We start from the raw sequence: 20,942 nt of genomic DNA, 5'->3' as shown, positions 1-20,942 counted from the left end.
TTGAGTTAATTTTTCTGAAAGATGTAAGGTCTGTCTCCAGATTCATTTTTTTTTCCCATGTGAATATCCAGTTGTTCCAGCACCATTTGTTGAAAAGACCATCTTTGTTCCATTGTATTGCTTTTTTTCCTTTGTCAAAGATCTGTTGAATGTATTTATGTGGGCCTATTTCTGGGCTCTCTATTCTGTTCCATTGGTCTATTTGTTTCTTCTTTTGCCAGTACCACACTGTCTTGATAATGTAACTTTATAGTAAATCTTGAAGTCAGGTAGTGTCAGTCCTCCAACTTTGTTTTTTTCTTCAACATTTTGTTGGCTATTCTTGGTCTTTTGCCATCTATATAAACTTTGGAATTAGTTTGTTGATATGCACAACATAACTTGCTGGGATTTTGATTGGGATTGCATTGAATCTATAGATGAAGTTGGGAAGAACTGACATCTTGATAATATTGAGTCTTCCTATCCATGAGCATGAACTGTCTCTCAGTTTATTTAGTTCTTGTATTTTTTCTGGGTATTACACTTGAAATTTAGTTTACTAATTTTAAGTTGGGACCTCAATTAACTAATCTATACATTTTTTTCAAATCTGTTCCTTTTTTTCAGGTCATAAATAAGGTCCATCTTAAGGCAAATCATATTATAAAGAGGGATGTTAATGAACATTTAAGAATCAAGACTGTCTACGATAGAAGTATTGAAGAGTAAGTACATCATTATTTTTCATCTTTTTTTTTTTAAGACTGTCTACGATAGAAGTATTGAAGAGTAAAAACATCATTATTTTTCATCTTTTTTTTTTTTTTTTTTTTGCAGTACACAGGCCTCTCACTGTTGTGGCCTCTCCCTTTGCGGAGCACAGGCTCCAGACGTTTAGGCCCAGCGGCCATGGCTCACGGGCCCAGCTGCTCCGCGGCATGTGGGATCCTCCCGGACCGGGACATGAACCCGTGTCCCCTGCATCGGCAGGCGAACTCCCAACCACTGCGCCACCAGGGAAGCCCTTGTCATCTTTTTTTTATTAAGAATCAAACTATTGAAAATATTTTCATCTGTTACCTGGAGTTCCATAAATGGAAGTAGATGCTAATGTACCCTCAAAATGGAATTAAGCTAAATATGCTTTTTAGTTTAGAAAGATGAAGGCCATGGGATATGATTTAAATCTATACATCATGAATAATTTAAGCACACCGGTGTATGTCTACTTATGTGGTCAATAACAGACCTGGAAGGCACTTAAGTACTTGGAGGAACAATAAGACAAAATACTAATATATACAATAGTAAGAACATTTACAAAATTATTAACCAGAGAGATGATATAGCCTAATTTTTAATTTAGAGTAAGAGGGTGTCCAGAAAAGAGATAAATTATGAATCTGTAGTAGTTTATGAAGAGCTATTGGGAGTAGGTGATGTCTTTCCCTATCTTTAACTTCCCAAATGAATGAGACAGTATGTGATCAACTCTTAAATGCTCATTGAGATTTAGAGGGACTGATATGGCATGCTTCCACAAAGCATTCCTTGGGACTCCTGCCAGTTGCATTCTGAACAAAAATGAGATAGTGGTTTGTCCTCAGCTTGGCAATCTTTATGTTTTATGTCATCATTTTCAGGTTGCTCCCTGAGAAAAGACATCTTGTAAAGGTATGTAATAAATACTCATAGCTTGAATTGGACACTTAAAATGGTGCATTTTATTGTATGTAAATTTTACTTCAGTAATGAAAAACATACACATGACTATTCTGTGAATGACTGAATAAAAGGTGTTGGTAGTGAATGTATTTCTATTATCACCAAGGTGTTTTTATGATGCACTCACCAAAACTTTGTTCATATTTGATATTAAGTTGTCTTCTCATTTTATAATTTGATATTAAATCATTCTCATGTTTTTCCTTGTCCTCTTAAGTTTTAGGGGAGCAGAGCATGCTTTGGATAGGATGAAAAAGACGATGTTTTAAAAACATTGAGAACACTATTCTCTTGGTGGAAATGCTCATTCTCATGAAGATTAATTGGCCTGATAGTATGAAATGCCAAGGTCATTTATAGAGGTGCTAGCCTCATAAGTTTTTTAACTGTTACAGAGGCACACACACACATTAAGCCGCTTCATTATGGGTCACAGAAATGGGTGAGGCTAAAGTAGATCTTCTAAATATACGATTTTCTTAACATAAACTACCTTCATGTTGGAATAATCTAAATCGGTCTCAAATTTAAAGTAATACTAATAGTTGTGATTTATGTTTTATAATATTCTATTTAAATGGGGTAGGGAAGGAACTTTCTGGTGTTCTTTCCTCCAAACTAAACTAGTAAATGAGGAAATTCCTTCGCACCTAGACTCAATCTTTCCCTAGCCCTAGTCACACAACCTTTGAATAGTACCTGTGTTCCAGAATTATAAGGCTTTTTCCTTCTTTCCCCTTAGTCATTAATATCCTATGCTTACTTGTTTTAAATATAGTTTATCTTTTAGCTGTAATTCTGACTGGTTTTTTTTCCAACTTTTATTTAGACCAAACTTTTTCCACAAGCTGTTTCTTATTTAGAGAAGACTTTTCAGGTTCGTAGACCTGCGGGCACCATATTACTTAGTAGGTATGTCACATTACACACAGGTTATTTTCTTCAGTTATTTAGTACTCTGCCCACCCCATTCTGTCAGTATGGCAAATGGTGAGTTTTATACTGGAGTATTTTATTATGCTGGTTCCTGGAGACCAAACTGTAAGATATTTAAAAAGAATAAAAGAGCATCTGTTGGGTAATCATTCTTTCCCCGATTTTCCATTATGAGGTGACCCACTGGATCTTTTCCTTGGGTATAGCTTGTACCCTTTTTCCCATATCCCCTTCCTTCATGTGTACAGTATTGGCTTTTGAAGTATTTGAGTGTTTGAAAACCCAGATCAGAAGGATTTGCCATGGAACCAAAATTCTTTATTAGACTACTTTTCTAACTAAAATAGTAACTATTATAAATGAAATAAATATAGCAGCTACTAGTTTTTTACAATGTTTTAACTGCTGTGAACTCATCTTTATTTATTTTTTTTTTGTAATTAAACTTTGATGTACGAATGAACTGAAGACAATGTGCAACAAACCAATACCAATACCTACGGAAGGAAAATGATCACCATAGATGCTGCACTGGGGAATGTGCAGAGCATACAAGATGTGGCCCCGTTATAGTGCCTGAGGAGCACCTCCAGGTATTTCACCCTGCTCTTAGCAATGTTCTTATTCTTTAGGATAAACTTATGACAGATTTTCAATCTGTGATTGTCACTAAGAAGATTTTACAGACTTAAGTTCAAAAGCTTCATTCTCTACCAAAAGTAATCACAGTTAGGTGTGCTGATTTTATTCTTTCATTGGTTTTCAAGTGAATTTAATTATTTTTTTCTTTTTTCAATTTATCTCTGAGGCTGCTGAATCATTTCTGCTTAGGACTTTATCTTTGCCCTCCAAAACATCTTTTAGCAGCTATATACCTCAGAATTTTTAAAGGGCAATTTAACATTATTTCTTCAAATAAAAATAATGTGTATGCTTTAACCCAACCTAGAAATGTATTCCATAAAAATACTTATAACTATGTAATATATGTTAAAGGATATTCTTTGCAAAACTATAAATATGCCTATATTAATATTACTTAAGTTATGGCATAACCACATAATGGAGCACTACACAGCTGTTAAAGAATGAAGTAGAAGGACTTCCCTGGTGGTCCAGCGGGTAAGACTCTTTGCTCCCAATGCACGGGGCCCAGGTTCAATCCCTGGTTGGGGAACTAGATCCCACATGCATGCTGCAACTAAGAGTCTGCATGCCACAACTAAGATCCGGTGCAGCCAAAATAAATGAACAATATTAAAAAAAAAAAAAGAACAAAATAGATCTTTATATACTGATTTGGAAAGATAGTTAAGCTTTTAAATGGAAAAAAAAGTTGTAAATCAGTATGGGTACTTAGTCTATTTCATTTAAAAATTAAAAATTATCATCAATTATTCAGCTTTCAATAAAGCTGAAATAAAAGCATAAAAAATAAGAAGTGTATACACACATATAAAAAATTATGAAGTAATCTGGAGGTATACATATATTAAAAAAATCTGGAGACACATATAAAATTTTAATGGTTTTCATTGAGTTGGATTATGGGGGGCTTTTATTTGTTAACTTATACATTTTTGTAATGTTCTGATTTTTCATATTAAGCATCTATTATTTGTATCAGAAAAAATATAAAAAGTTTAAATGTGTAAACCAGAAAGCCAATTTTATTTATACCTATATTTTGGAAAATATGATTATTGCTTTAGCTGCTTTTCTCTATTGAGCTGTATTCTCTCATTACTTTTAGAAAATGAATACATTATTAAACATTGACTTTGTAAGCAAAATTAAGCATATAGTTGAAGTTTACTTTATAATTTTTTTCTCAGAGTATTTGAAGCTCACTAAAGGCTTTTGGAACCCTGTATATTGGCACTAATACAGCTAACTTACTCAGCTTCCACTTCTTTTATCAAATTTCTTGAAAGCATAGAGGGTTTTGAGAACATGTTTAAAAATTGGAACAACCTGTTAATTACATATTTATCTCTTTTCTTGAGACATTTAGAGATATTTCCTAGACATTTTAAGGCATATTTCTTTGCTTTTTTTCTAAGGTATTTTTGTTTTTAATTCTTTTGGCTTTTTCAAATTCTGCTTTCTACTTATCTTCTTGGGGGTCCTGAATTTTTTTTTTTAAATAAATGAGAGATCATGTAAAGAATGCTATTAAATCACAGCTTTTCTTAATATCAACTATTAACAGATTAAAGTAATTGAATTTTAAAATTATAAATACATGTATTAGAGAAGCAAGAGTAAACAATGTAATGAAATGAGAATTTCTGTCTTTTCTCTCTCTACAAGCATCACCTATGCCTTAAAAAAAACACCATTTACTGATTTTCCTATTTATAATTTGGAGATTATGATTGTTTAGGAACTTTGATAGAAGAAGTTCTCTAAAAAATGTATGTTAAAAGGGCAAAGTTTGCTTAGAAAACTAGAAACAAAGGTAATATTACAAGATGACTTTAACTTTTTACCTTATATACTTTTGTATTATCTGAATTTTTAACAAGATACATGAATTACTTATAATAGGAAAATACTTCCAGTAAATAAAGTTTTTTATTAATTAGTTTTGAAGTAACTATAGATTCTTGGGAAATTGCTAAAAAACATGTGTACAAGAAGGTCCCTTGTAATTTTCACCTAGTTTCAGGGTTTAATGAAACCTTTTCTGTTGCTGTCTTTTTTGTACCCTGGTTGCATGCCCTTTATAAATAGCAATTGTTTGTTTTAATTAATATTATACATTTATGATTATAGTATATAAAGTAGAAATTTTAATAAAATAAATTTAAAATTAGAGATAGGAATTGAGTAGAGAGAGGTATGGATTTTGATAAAAGCTGAAGGATAATAAATAAAAATTAAATCATACATATTTAGAGTCTGGATTCTTTATAAATTAAAAGTCCTGATAGCTAACCTCATCTCTGGTCTGTTTTTCCGTTGTTGTCCCCCATGGGCATAGCAATGCAGAGTCTGCTGTGGGGGTAAGTGGCCCTGTGGAGCAGTGGGTGTGCCAGACCAAGAGGGAGTCCGGGATGCAGACTTTGTTCTTTATGTTGGTGCTCTGGCCACTGAGAGGTGCAGCCATGAAAACATCATCTCTTATGCAGCCTATTGTCAGCAGGAAGCAAAAATGGACAGGTAAACTTTCCCCTGAGACTTATTTCCCAAGATCTAAAATAAGAACTCTTAAACCATATTCTAAGTGTTGAGAGTACAAGAAGTTTGCATTTGCGAGATTACCTCCAGTAGTAAGAAATGGCATACTGCCTGGATTGGGGTGTGGTGAGGGAACCAGGTTATACAACTGCTATGCATATGGTAATATAAGTACCAATTCCAAAGGAAAAGTCTACTGTCAATAGAATTTTCTTTGAAAGTGATGACACCTCTCTAAGGAAACAATTTGAACTTTAATTTTAGCACTTCTGTGCTGAACTGTAAGATGTTCAAAATAACTGTTCATCTAATTGTCATATGATTATGTCCTTCACTTAGCTTAATTGTCTCTAAAAAATTTAGAGTCCCGGAACTTCCCTGGCGGTCCAGTGGTTACGTCTCCACATTTCCACTGCAGGAGGAGCCACTTCAGTCCCCGGTTGGACTAAGCTCCCACATATTGCTTGGCCAAAAAAAAAAAGACTTTTTTTTTTTTTTTTTTTTTTTTGCAGTACGCGGGCCTCTCACTGTTGTGGCCTCTCCCGTTGCGGAGCACAGGCTCCGGACACGCAGGCTCAGTGGCCATGGCTCACGGGCCTAGCCGCTCCCTCTTTTTTATTTAAAAAATATTTCAAAAATTTTTTCTCAGTGAAGCAGCCTTGAAATAAAGTTGTTATGCATACAGAATATTGCCTGTTACACACCAGACAAATCAGTTAAAGGCAGTAGAAACTGGTATGTCTCAGTATAGTTTGTATGTGACGTTCTCAAATCTAGGAGAATTAATGTGACCACATTCAGTGGTCCAGTGAATGTAAGGACCGTTGCTGAGTTCCTGAACATTCATCTACCTATCAAAATACTAGCTGACTTTAAAGAGCTGTTTCACTTCTATTGATAGCTAATTAATTTAAGGAAAAAATGAAATTATTAGTAGGACCAAGTAGCCAATACAAAGGAAACACTAATATATGCTCCAGAATTATACTGTCAATACTGAAGGTGGTAAGGAGGTCAAAATCAGCATCATGGATTATGAAAGCAGTCTGTTAGCATGTTACTATATAATTATTGATCCATGAAATAAACTCAAAAATCTTTAGCTTCTGAATGTTGAGAATGCATCGAGTCAAATATTTAATATATTACTGAAGAAGGAAGTGCTATATGGTTTTGAAGATGTATATGTACTATTGTTTAGTAAAAAGAATATATGTATTTAATAGATTTTTCCTTTTTTCCTGAGAAGCTGTCATTAAATTTATGATATTTTATAATTACTGGTGTCTCAATATCAAGGAAATATGGTATTTGAAGTGCTAAATGAATGACAAGTTACTTGATAAAATGAGATACTTCTTAAAGTAGGTGTCTTTGAGAAATATACCTTCATAATAGCAGTGCTGCAAAATCATGGCTCTTTATCTTAATTTGACCTAAACCATATGGATTGTGCACACACACAATCTCATTTTTAATATACTGTTGAGTGTCAGAAGAACATTGCAAAACAGTGTACATAATACGATTTCATACTTGTTTTAAAAATCTGTGTATGGGGCTTCCCTGCTGGCGCAGCGGTTGTGAGTCTGCCTGCCGATGCAGGGGACACGGGTTCGTGCCCCGGTCCGGGACGATCCCACATGCCGCAGAGCAGCTGGGCCCGTGAGCCATGGCAGCTGAGCCTGCGCGTCCCGAGCCTGTGCTCCGCAACGGGAGAGGCCACAGCAGTGAGAGGCCCACGTACCGCAAAAAAAAAACAAAAAAAAAAACAAAAATTCTGTGTATGGACTTGAATGTGCTAAGGTAAAAGTCAAAAATAATTAGGATTACCCACTATCCCAATTTTCTCGGGAGTACCCTTGGTTTAGCCCTGAAAGTCCCATATCTCGGGAAATCCCTTAGTCCTAGGCAAACCAGGATGGCTGGTCACTCTAAAAAATAAAGCACCCCAATTGTTGATAGCAGTTACCTGTGATAGTGGAATTTAGTGGTGGTAGTTTGTAAAATAGGGAATTTTTACTTTTTTCTTCATACATTTCTATATGTTTGGATATATAGCTTTTTCCAATGAGCTTTTATTACTTTTTTAAACAAAAGACATGTTAAAGTGAACCTTATGTATTAGGAACAAAATGGCTTCCCTGGGGAAGTAGGGAGAGGGATATAAAATCCCATGCTGAGATGGGTCTGGATTAGTTCAGCTCCTTTCAGCATCTGATAATACTGAAGGTACTTAAAGTATCTAATTGTCTTTTGGGGAGAGAATCCAACATAGGAGTTATCACATAGATGAGAATCCCATAGCCCAGAGATGCATCTCACTTTCATTTCACTGCTATTATATTTCTTTAAGGCACTTGAACATTTGGTTCACTTTAGGTATGAATGACTAGCTGAAAGAATAAATGTTCCTCATGTCAGTGAATCTGAAGCTACTCATATATGTATTCTCATACATGGGGAAAATTTTGGTTGCTTATGAGGAGAATGTTGATGTTAGAAGAGCAATATCTTAAGTTGTTCTTTTTGAATCTTTTTGATAGAAGTGAAACTTTCCTTCAAAACTGCTATATTGCGTTAATTCATTCCATAAATATTTGAGCGCTTAATATGTTGCCAGCAGACTAGGTGAACAAAATAGACACGTGTACCTGTCTCATGGAACTTACAAATTACAGAGGGAGTCAGATGTTAGTTAAATACTGATACAAATAGACATGTGACTTCAAATATGATAAATACTTTGTAGAAAAAGACAGGGTGTTGCAACATAAAAGAGAACAAAAGGGGGAAACATAATTTAGATCAACTGGGCAAAAAAGGCCTCTTTGAAAAAGTGAAACTTTAGATATAACCTGAAAATCGATAGGCTTCAGCCAAATAAAGAGCTGGAGAAAGAGCTTATGTTAGGAAAATGCTGTGTCTACCTGTTGCTCTTAGAAGCCACTCCAGTGGAAACTGTGCTTGAGGATGAGAGCTTTAGGGGATGCATTGGAGGGAGAAGTAGACAGGTCTGTTTCATTCTAAATGCAGTAGGGGGCTTCCCTGGTGGCGCAGTGGTTGGGAGTCCATCTGCCGAAGCAGGGGACACGGGTTCGTGCCCCGGTCCGGGGGGGTCCCATGTGCCGCGGAGCGGCTGGGCCCGTGAGCCATGGCCACTGAGCCTGCGCGTCCGGAGCCTGTGCTCCGCGGCGGGAGAGGCCACAGCGGTGAGAGGCCCGTGTACCGTGGAAAAAATAAATAAATAAATAAATAAATGCAGTAGGAAGTCCCTGACAGGGTTTAAGCCTGATAGTGACGTTTATTTTATATCTTAGAGGTCACCATGGCAATATTTTGGTGAGTGAATTATACTCATCCTTTTCTAAGTGCAAATCTGTTGTTTTCAAGTATGAAGAAAGTGCACTGTATGTTTTTTTAACTAAATAAGGCAAGTGTTACTCTGTAAATAGGCCATCACCATTTGGGGAGGTTTGTGGTATTTCTATGGTAAAATGTTGAGGTAGTGTTGGGAGAAATACCTTGGGGTTCCTTACTGTTTGTCACAGCTTTTGAAAGGCAGGTGGGTGCGTGGTGAAACTGATTGAATTACTGTGGGTCCTCATGAGCTCTTGGACTCTCAAGTTCTAGGCTCAGAAAGAGATATAGAATTCTGTAGATTCTAGAAGGTATAGAATACTGTATGAAAGAAGATAATAGGAAGATAAAAAACTTTATGTTGGGCTTCCCTGGTGGCAGTGGTTAAGAATCCACCTGCCAATGCAGGGGACATGGGTTCGAGCCCTGGTCCGGGAAGATCCCACATGCCGCAGAGCGACTAAACCCATGCGCCACAACTACTAAGCCTGCGCTCTAGAGTCCACGAGCCACAACTACTGAAGCCCGTGCGCCTAGAGCCCGTGCTCTGCAACAAAAGAAGCCACCGCAGTGAGAAGCCTGCGCACCGCAGCGAAGAGTAACCCCCGCTCACGACACTAGAAGAAAGCCCATGTGCAGCAACAAAGACCCAACACAGCCAAAAATAAATAAATTTTTAAAAAATTTATGTTAATGAAGGCATTATTGGGACAGGAGAAAGGGGATAGTGAAATGGAAATCAGAAGGTTCAGCAACTTGCAGCAACCTGAATGATTTGCTTATTGTCCTCTTTTGTACCTAAGTTTCCTCTCTACCTACTTGTCTGTCCCTGTGCCTATATATATATAGTGAAATGCTGAAGTCAGAAATGAATTTTGCAAGAAAAATAGTGTTATAATTTAAATTTTTTAGTTCATTCCCTTTTTTGGTACATATTGACATACTTTACAAATCCACACTGAAGTATAATTAACTGACTCTATCCTCTTGAGGGAACAGCTGCTGATTAGCCATGTCATAGGAGAACACAGGTATATGTCTTGAAAGTAAAAGATAGTGAAAGTTAGATGTTATGTTGTAAAATGACATTTGATATTTCACAAAGATTTTTCTGACCTTGATCAGTTTTTGATAGAAAAATATAGGTTAATAAGTATAATACATATTGTCCTGGAATATAATTAAAAATTTAATGTCTGTTTTAACAGGCCAATTGCAGGATATGCTAACCTGTGTCCAAATATGATCTCTACCCAGCCTCAGGAGTTTGTTGGGATGCTGTCTACAGTGAAACATGAGATTATTCATGCCCTGGTAAATTTTGCTGTTAACTATTGTTCTCTCCTTCATGCCTTGATTTTCTGATTATACTCTCATTTTGATGTATATGTTAAAATTTAAGATTTTGTGGCTTCTTAGATTGTGTTCAGTAAAACCTAGTTGAATAGGCCTCTGCCAGTAGACAATTTTTAATGATTAGGATAGCAGCTCGGTTGACTTATACTACCTAAAATAATGAAACAAGCAAATTCAATTGGGCAAATAGGAGTTTTGAAAAAATGATTAAGCTTCTTAAGAAGAAACTTAGTAATTAAAAAAAATTCACTTTCATCTAAAATGATAGCTGATATGCTAATTATAGATCTTTCTTATCTCTTACAGAGATCTCATTTCTAAAAGTGTCCTTGGTCTATTTAGACTTTCTGAATTTTATATATATTAACTGATTCAGAACTTTGCTTTTCCCCAATTGGTCCAAAGTAGTAAACTTTTACAGTATGTCTGGGGAATTAAATAAAGTTGCCTAAAACCTAGGAAATGTCCTCCTGATGTCATTCATGTGTTTAGAAATAGATGGGAGTAAAATGCAGTGATTAAGAGAGAGAATGGGACTTCCCTCGTGGTGCAGTGTTTAAGAATCTGCCTGCCAGTGCAGGGGACACAGGTTCAATCCCTGGTCTGGGAAGATCCCACATGCCACGGAGCAACTAAGCCTGTGCACCACAACTACTGAGCCTGTGCCCTAGAGCCCGCAAGCCACAACTACTGAGCCCACATGCCACAACTACTGAAGCCCACGTGCCTAGAGCAGGTGCTCCACAACAAGATAAGCCACCACAATGAGAAGCCTGCACACCCCAACGAAGAGTAGCCCCCGCTCACCGCAACTAGAGAAAGCCCCCATGCAGCAACAAAGACCCAACGCAGCCAAAAATAAATAAATAAATTTATAAAAAACAAAAATTTAAAAAAAAATGGTAGCATCCACTATAGAGTACATTATTTAAAAAAAGAGAGAGGGAGAGAATGGATCACACAGATCTAGGTGTGAATCTCCTTAGCTTTACTGCTAAAAATCTTTGGGATCTATTACAAATTATTTAGCCTTTGTAAGCCTCTGTTTCATCTATAAAATGAATATAATAGTACATACTACAATGGATTTTTTTCTTGAAGATTAAATAAGACGAAACATAAATGGCTTAGCACCATGCTCTACATAGTAAGGTATAATAAAATTAGTGACTATCATTTATTAGTCTTATTTCGTGAGCTATTATGTATGACCTCAGTCTTTAAATCAGCAAACACCTTGGATAATTCAGTGAAACTCTAGTGTATCCAGATAGCACTTCTCGTCTTCAAGTAAGGAGATTCTAAAATGAATCATCTCTTTTCCTTTTATTAAAAAAGTAAGTCAAACCTGCTATTGTGATGAAAGACAAGCATCATTCTAAGTAACATTTTAAGCTTTAAGCTCCAAAAACAATAGATACTTGATGTTGAGAGAACCAGAAAAAAACAGCAGGTTTTAAGTCTAGTATATAAGTGAACATGAATGCAGAGGTCCCAGACATGAGGTAAATTAGGTTATGAACAGGCAGGTCACAAAAGAAAAGGTCCAATTGGCCAAGAAGTATATGAGAACATATTCAGATTTACTTTAGCAATCAGGGAATCTCAAATTAAAGTCAGACACCATTGAATATAAAAACATGTGTGAGAGTTACTATGTACATTGACTTTAAGGTAGTGATTATCCCTGGGAAAAGTGGGAAGAGAAAGGGTGAAGGTAATGGGCCTTCAACGATATTTATTCTGCAGTGTTTTATTTCTTAAAAAAAAGTCTGAAGAAAATCTGGCAAAATGATCTTAAATCCTCTTAAAGAGTATACATGAGTTTCTATTAGGTTTTTAAACTTTTTTGTGTATTTGAATTATTTAAAAAATTGTAAAAACCTAGGAAATTTAAAATATTAGTTTGTCTCAAAAACCATCCTGGAGGATGCTAAGAATTAAATGTTTAACAAATACACTTATTCCCTATAAAGTTATATATGCTCTAGCTATCAAATACAGTCATTCCTGGTTCTTTCAATACCAGATAAGCCTTCTGAAATGTGAGTGCTTAGAAAAATTTTCAAATTGATATTGTGGAAAAAAATGTGTATTTAGAATATTATGAAAGATGAGGCACAGCATACTATTTTAAGCTTTATATAACTTAAGTGAATTGTATATTAAAAACTGTTTAGATTTTCTTACCTGACTCCATTAAATGTTCTTTGCATCTTCAGAGATTAAAAAAGAAGAAATGTAGGAATAAAAGAATACTCTGGATTCCATTAATCATTTTGGCAAGCCTTGAATGACACAGGCCACAGTTATGTAAGCAAAGACATTTGCCAAAGAAATAGATTAATTAAGTGATCATTTGTGATTGTTAGTTATTTGGATATAAACTATAGCATAGTCTCAGTGTATAAAACATACTTAAGGGCTTCCCTGGTGGCACAGTGGTTGAGAGTCCGCCTGCCTATGCAGGGGACACGGGTTCGTGCCCCATCCAGGAAGATCCCACATGCCGCGGAGCTGCTGGGCCCGTGAGCCATGGCCGCTGAGCCTGCGCATCCGGAGCCTGTGCTCAGCAGCGGGAGAGGCCACAACAGTGAGAGGCCCGTGTACCGCAAAAAAAAGAAAGAAAGAAAAGAAAAAAAACATACTTAAATTAGTAGTTACAAAAGCACTTTGTTTTAGTTATTAGGTTAGGAAAGAAAGTAAGAAAAGAAATCTCACTAATGAAATAGGAGATATCAAATGTCAGTAATTTTTTTTTTTACCCATTTTCTCATCTTATTTGGGAGGGAGGGGATAGAGAATGGGAATTTGAATACCTTTATGTGAAATAGCTACTATCTTATTAAAATTGAAGACTTCTTTAAAATACTATCTAAAAATGTGATTATAAACACACAAATTCACATTGTAAAAAATTTTTAGAAATACAGATGATTTTACACATTATTTTACCACCAAAAGAACCACAGCTAACATTTCGATATGTTTCCAGTCTTTTTTCTGAAGTATACACCCCCCCACATAAACACACATTTATAGTCTTTTTTATTTTAGATATAGATATATATTAAATATGGACTTTGGTATCAAAGATTTTGAATTTTTATGAGTGATCTTACTAGCACACCCCCTGCTCTAAACTGTATTGTTAATTGTTGTTAATGGTAACATTTCCCTGGTTGCAATTGTAGAGTTTGTTAGTAAGTTCATGTGAAGAGGACCAACTATTATAAACACGTCTTTAAACAAATAAATGCATTGTCTATACCAACCAAAGAATGTCTTTGTTACTGTTCCTTTTGGTTTCCTCACTTAGAATTATCTCAAGTAATTGAAATTTAAAATTCATAATATGAAACACTTAATTTCAGTCCAATTCCGGTATATGGCAAGTTCCTGTAGAAGTATTGGCCTGACACTTTTATGTGGTTGTATCAGTGTTCTCTTTTGATAGTGGCATGTTGTGATATCTATAATCAGATTTGATATTTTTCACTGTAAGACATTTTGAACTTTTTCTTACAGGGTTTCTCTGCTGGGCTATTTGCATTCTACCATGATAAAGATGGAAATCCTCTAACTTCAAGATTTGCAGATGGTCTCCCACCTTTTAACTATAGGTATTTGGGTTTTTTTGTTCTTGTTCTTCTCTTTTAGGAGAGTGCTAAGACTAGCAACTGAGAATCATAGCATGTTAAGTTCCATAAATAATAGTGGCTTTATGGCTAGCCTAAGAAGATTGTATGTCCTATCTTATTAAAACAAGATAGGATATAAGGGTGGGATGAATTGGGAGATTAGGATTGACATGTATACACTACCATGTGTAAAATAGCTAGCTAGTGGGAACCTGCTGTATAGCACAGGGAGGTCAGCTTAGTGCTCTGTGATAACCTAGATGGATGGGATGGGGGTGCAGGGTGGGAGGAAGGTCCAAGAGGGATGGGATATATGTATACACATAGCTGATTCACTTCATTGTACAGCAGAAACTAACACAACATTATAAAACAATTATACTCCAATAAAAAAAAAGAGTTCATTTAGCTTCACCTTTTCATTTTACAGATGAAACAATTGAGATAGAGAAAACTTAAGTGATTTATCCAAAGAGCCAGGACTCTTTGCCAGGCAGAGCTCTTTTCCACCACTCTGTAGCTTGTATTACTTTATAGGAGAGTCAGGCCATGGGAAAATATGGGTTGGTTATAGTTTGGTTTTTTAATAATTATTGCCTGTACATGGCAATATTTACATGTTAACTGGTATTTTATTTAGCACATCATATTAACAGTGACCTAGAGGTTCAGGGCCTCAAAGAAATAATACCAAGAATCACTAAAAAAAAATTATCAAGAATTTTATATAGAATATCAGTCACAGAACTATAACCATTTGCATGCATTTATATAAAAAATAAATCTCTAAATTAAGAGCACATGTCCACAAAAAGACATGTAAATGAATATTCATGGCAGTTTTGTTATTAATAAACAAAAAATGGAAACCACCCAAAGGTCCATCAATAGAAGAATGGATAAATAAATCGTGATATATTTCTATAACCAAAAACTACAAGGCACTAAAAAGAACACATTACTGCTGCATGCAATAAAGTGTATGAATATCACAGTTACAAGGTTCAATAAAAGAAGTCGTAGTCTGCAGAGCAGCTAAGCCAGTGTGCCACAACTACTGAGCCTGTGCTCTAAAGCCCGTGAGCCACAACTACTGAGCCCGTGTGCCACAACTACTGAAGCCCGCGCACCTAGAGCCCATGCTCCACAACAAGAGAAGCCACCGCAGTGAGAAGCCTGCGCACTGCAATGACGAGTAGCCCCCACTCGTTGCAACTGGAGAAAGCCCGTGCACAGCAACAAAGACCCAACGCAGCCAAAAAAAAAAAAAAAGTCATAGTTCAGTTGTTTGGAGTTTAAAAACAGTCAACGATAAAAGACAGATTAGTAGTTTTACTTGAAGCCGCAGGCTATTAAATGCCATACAAGTTGAACAGATTGAGAAGGGGCATAAGGAAACCTTCTCGGGGTGCTGACACTCTTTCATATCTTTATCAGAGTAGTGGTATATGGATGTAGAATACAAAATTAATTCTCACACGAAGATCTCCATTTAGGTAGCTAGAGTAAATATTAAAACAGATAGTACTTTATTCATCATAGTATTTTTTTAGAGTACACGTGAAGAAACAATTCTAATGTAGAAATACATGTTTTACTTCCTAGATTGTGTTCGTTTGGTGGTATGGGAGAAGTCTGGTCTTTCCTAAGAATTGTGGTCTTTATGGGAAACACATAAATAGTGAGATAGGCAGCATCTACACAGTGATGTAGGTAAGGAGGAGAGAGATTACTACACACAAGAACCGTTGTTAAGCTGATAATTTGCATTGCTTTCTTACATTCTGGATATTCCTCAAAAGCAGGAAATCTTACAGTATAAATGGACTAATATAATAATATGAAATTCGGGTGTTAGACATAGAAAGAGTCGGATTTGGCCCTAACCTATTTATTTGGAGAAACCATTAATCTTGAAATGTGAATGATGAAGAGGATATTGAAGTTATTAATGAGGTAAAAACTGATTATTTTCTTGTTGGCTTCGTTCACTATTTATGTTTAAACATTGCCTTGCCACGGAAAAAGGAAAGGAATTAATAATCTTTCTAAGGCATGGGCATAAAAGGCATTTAATCCTTTTACGTTCAACCTATTTGTATCGTTGACTCTGAACTGTGTCTCTTGTAGACATAGTTGGATCATGTTTTTTTTTTAATGCGTTCTGCCAGTCAACCCCCTTCTGTTCCCTCTGGCTGCCAGATTGCTGGTTTTCACCATGATTGTGGGCTGTTGGTTTTCAAAGCTGCCACAAAGCTGGAGAGAGGGCTTGGGAAAACGCCACAAAGCTTGCTGTTCTTACTGAGATTCATCCATTTTTCTTAAAGAAGTGCTTCCTAGATTACTACAAGCCTTTGGTTAATTTCCAGAGTTCTGAAAAAGTTCATTTGGCCAATTTTGATACTTTCCCTATTGCTTTCACAAAGTTCAGGGGTCCTTACTCTGCTGCTTTTACTGACATTTGTCTGGAATTTATTTCTGTATATGGAGTAAAATAGGGATTTAACTTTGTTTTTCCTAGTAGGATAAAGAGTTTTACAGCACAGTTATTAAGTAAATTATGCTTTCCCACTAAATTAAAATGTCACCTTTTGTTAAGTTTTGTTATGTGCAGTACTAGGATATGTCTCTAGACATGCTTTTGTTTTATCCAGTAAATTTGTTAAGAGGAAGTAATTCATTGTCATCTTAGCCAAAAATTAGCTATTTGAATTGGAGCAAGTTACTTCATCTCTCTAAGCTTCTCTTTACCTGCAAAATAGTGATGATAATCTTATAAAGTTATTGAAAAGATTAAATTAGAAAATGCTATCAAGTCTTTGCTTGCACTTGGTGTATAGTAAGCTCAAATATTTTAATTTCATATTGATATTCATAAACACTTTTACACTTAAAGTGGTGGTGAATTTGCAAAAAGGACTGTCTTTTTATTCTTTAATTGCAGTCTTGGATTATATCAATGGAGTGATAAAGTAGTTCGAAAAGTGGAGAGATTGTGGGATATTCGAGATAATAAGAGAGTTCCTCACACTGTGTATCTTCTAGTAACACCTCGTGTTGTTGTGAGTATCACTGAACCTAATGTCTCATGAGCCATCTGCTCTTTTCGTTCATTATGGTCCCTTCTTTACTAATCATTATTGTTTAAGATCTAATGATTAAATTTCAAAGCCTGTAGTAGGAAACATAATACAAAGGCGGTACAGTAAAGCTACAGGCCAAGCACAATCTGAGGAAACAGAAATTTGGCCATGACTCTTATGGCTGCATTCTACCCACTGCTTTAAGTTGTGATACCAGTGGTCTGTTGTGATACCTTTTAGGATCCCTGGTACTATATGCATAATTGCTGGTCGTTTCATTTGGAGTCTGTTTTAGTCAGGGTTCTCCAGAAAAACAGAACCAACAGGATGTGTTGAGAGAGAAAGAGATAAAGAGATTTATTTTAAGTAATTGGCTGGTCCAAAATCTGATGAGGTAGGCTGGCAACCTGAAGACTCAGGGAACAGTTGTAGTTTGAGTCCAGAAGAAGTCGGCTGGCAAAATTCCTTCTTGGTCAGGGGTAAAGTCAGCCTTTGTTCTATGAAGGCCTTCAACTGAGTGGCCCATTTATGTTACATAGAGTGATCGGCTTTACTTAAAGCCCACTAATTTAAATGTTAATCTCATCCAAAAACACCTTCACAGAAACATTCAGAATAATGTTTGATCAGTTATCTGTGGCCCAGCCAAGTTGACACATAAAATTAATCATCACACCCTCTTGTTTAATGACAGAAACCTATTCTCCCTTCTCCCCCTTCCTTGACTACACACAGCTCCTTCTGACGTCTGAACTTTTGCACTGCTCTTGGGATATTTCCCATCCCTGGAAATCTCTAACTGAAGGACAGACGAAACCAAATGAACAAAATTGTTTTCTAATGAACAACTTATTTTTCTTACAAAAACTATATCCATAATAAGAGCAGTTTATACCTGCATTAAAATCATTGTTGACACAACAGTTGCAAATGGCAATCCTACCAGTTTATAACTTTTTTGAAATATATGACTTAAAGCCAAAATCTTCAAATAGAGGAAAAAATATTAAGAGAAATAGTAGTTCAATAGCAAAGAAAAGTGTGACAGTATCAAAATATTTAATTATATTAAAAACTATATTTTTAGGGCTTCCCTGGTGACGCAGTGGTTGAGAGTCCGCCTGCCGATGCAGGGGACATGGGTTTGTGCCCCGGTCTGGGAAGATCCCACATGCCGTGGAGTGGCTGGGCCTGTGAGCCATGGCCGCTGAGCCTGCACATCCGGAGCCTATGCTCTGCAACAGGAGAGGCCACAACAGTGAGAGGCCCGCGTACCGCAAAAAACAAAAACAAACAAACAAAAACTATATTTTTAAAAGACATTCTCTCTTCTCACCAAAGTAATTCTTCAATGACTACTTTATTATATCCAGTGTGGTAAGGAGTTTGCCGTTATGTTGTACTTTTGTAGGGTTTATTTACTTATTTTTTTCTGATTCTTAGGATGAAGCACGAAAACATTTTAACTGTCCAATTCTGGAAGGAATGGAACTTGAAAATCAAGGTGGTATGGGCACTGAGCTCAACCATTGGGAAAAGCGATTATTAGAGGTCAGTTTATTTTAGAATTTTACTAGACATATTTTTTCTTTAATAAAAGAATTCGTACTCAACTTATTCAAACATATAATAGGTTATAAAGTAAAAAAATTTTAAAAGTCCCTTTCCCCTTTAGCTTTCCAGATCCACTTTCCAGATGTAATCACTATTTAAGTTTTTTAAATATCCTTCCAGAAATGTTAGATAGACAGACAGAAACACTGACACAGTTTTTTTTAAATAGGTTCATACATTTGTGCAACTTTTTTCATTTAACAATATATCTTAGACATCTTTCCAAGGCAGTATAAGTGCTTCTGCTATCATACAATGTATGCTTTCCTAAGGAACCTCTTTCTTCAAGATCAAACACTAAAAGTAACAAGGATTGTAGGAAACACAAATACCAGGTTATTAACAAAAGCAATAAGTCATAATAAAAGTACTAGCTCAGTCTGAAAGGACATCATATTTCCAATAAATAAACTCCTATATTTACTCTAGTATTTCTTTACCTTAAACAACAGCAAAAGGCAGTGGTAGGTAGATGGGAGACTATAAATCTGAATAATGGGGACAAGAGTAAAATGTACAAAGGTAAGAGAACAATGCAACAAACACTTCGAAGACAAAGCCTCTGGCCATACTGAGCCAGTTGGAAGAACATGGAGTGAATGAGCATCATACACAGCACAGCACTCCTCTGTTGCTGTGTTCTGCTGTCTTAGTGTATTTTGGTTTTTTGTTTGTTTTTTAATTTTTATTTTATATTGGAACATAGTTGATTAACAATGTTGTATTAGTTTCAGGTGTACAAGCAAAGTGATTAATTTAGCTGCTATTGCTCCATTGCATAAAACATTAAAATCCAGAGAGGAATCATTATGAACCAACATGATTCCATCTTATACTGATGTCATTCCCTTATTTACTAGTCTCACATGAGCTCATTTACATTACAAAAATACATGCATTAGTAGAATAGACTGTATACATGGATCTACTTATTTTTAAACAGCTACATAATATTATATGAATGTAAAAACAGTCCTTTTTAATGAATAATTATGTTTTAAATTTTTTGTCTTAAAAATGTTGTAATGAGCAATTTATTTATATCTTCAGTGCCTTACAGGAGTGGCATTCCAGTAGGTGTTCTTTGGTTCAACTAAACAGTCAGTCAAACCTATAAGACCTAAACAGGTCACATTCAAAAACCATTAGAAGGATACAAGAAAGAAAGTACAGCATGTCAGCATGTCAGAGTCAGGCATTTCTCTAGTGCTCTACACAGTAGTCTAACGGCTGTCATCCATGCCTCTCTCCCTCTCCCTCCAGCTCAAATACCATAAGCACAAGACCATAATAGAGGGGTGCAAGAACCAGCCTGGCTTAGAAGTACCATGTCCCAAATAAGAACCAACATCTTTTTTTAACAGTTTCATAGACATAACTTCCAGATGCCTATAAGGGACATACCCATAAGAATCACTGCACACAGAGAAGTCCAAAACTGTGGTTTACCAACAGGTATTCCTGTTCATTTATAGTAATCCCAAGTCTAGAGGCATAATGGGTGGTGTTTTTTCCTTAAGTCCTGTTGCCTAGTAACACAGTTGACATTCTACCCTTATTAGGTTTCCAGGGGAGCAGAACTAGAAAGTTAATGCAAGATCAGATTTGTTTATATAGAAAAAGGAAGGATAAATCCCTGGAAATGGAATTTCTGGGTCAAAGGGTGTATACGTGTGTGTGTGTGTGTATTTTTGTTTTAGACGTCTGTTTAAATAATTAAATAGTTGCAGGTTACATACACCATGATCCAAGTTAGCAAAATTATGAAAAGAGTGAAATTAATGCTTGTGCTGACTGTTCTTATCTAGGTGATCACAAAGTAACAGTGATAAAAACTTACGGAAGACATGTACACTTATTTATCACATGGGAATAAGTTTATTTTCCTTAAGCAGTTTTCTCAAGTGATTCCCTTTAGAAAGCTGTAGATTGTCCAGAAATGAAAATTTACTTAGTTTTCAATAGAAGACTTGAGAGTAGTCATTTTATTGGTTTCATTAACTGCTGCCTTTCCTCTGAAATCAGCTTTGTGTCCTTGAACTATTTTTTTAAAAAGATGATA

The 20,942-nt window shown here is 35.8% G+C and overlaps 1 protein-coding gene across 1 annotated transcript in view; it reads left to right on the top strand.

Moving 5' to 3' along the window:
- The window catches only part of LMLN (leishmanolysin like peptidase), a 70,400-nt gene that overhangs the window by 19,029 nt on the left and 30,429 nt on the right, over positions 1-20,942 (top strand). Inside the window, exons 2-10 of the mRNA XM_024754768.1 lie at positions 610-707; positions 1,626-1,656; positions 2,537-2,619; positions 3,113-3,236; positions 5,630-5,808; positions 10,395-10,500; positions 14,071-14,165; positions 17,128-17,245; positions 18,710-18,817. Of these exons, the coding sequence (XP_024610536.1) occupies positions 610-707; positions 1,626-1,656; positions 2,537-2,619; positions 3,113-3,236; positions 5,630-5,808; positions 10,395-10,500; positions 14,071-14,165; positions 17,128-17,245; positions 18,710-18,817 (942 nt within the window). The remainder of the gene's footprint in view (positions 1-609; positions 708-1,625; positions 1,657-2,536; positions 2,620-3,112; positions 3,237-5,629; positions 5,809-10,394; positions 10,501-14,070; positions 14,166-17,127; positions 17,246-18,709; positions 18,818-20,942) is intronic.

This window comes from Neophocaena asiaeorientalis, unplaced genomic scaffold, assembly GCF_003031525.2.
Source record: "Neophocaena asiaeorientalis asiaeorientalis breed wild unplaced genomic scaffold, Neophocaena_asiaeorientalis_V1.1 scaffold423, whole genome shotgun sequence".
In the NCBI taxonomy this organism is placed as follows: Eukaryota; Metazoa; Chordata; class Mammalia; order Artiodactyla; family Phocoenidae; genus Neophocaena; species Neophocaena asiaeorientalis.
This window is presented reverse-complemented; position numbering and strand designations above follow the sequence as displayed.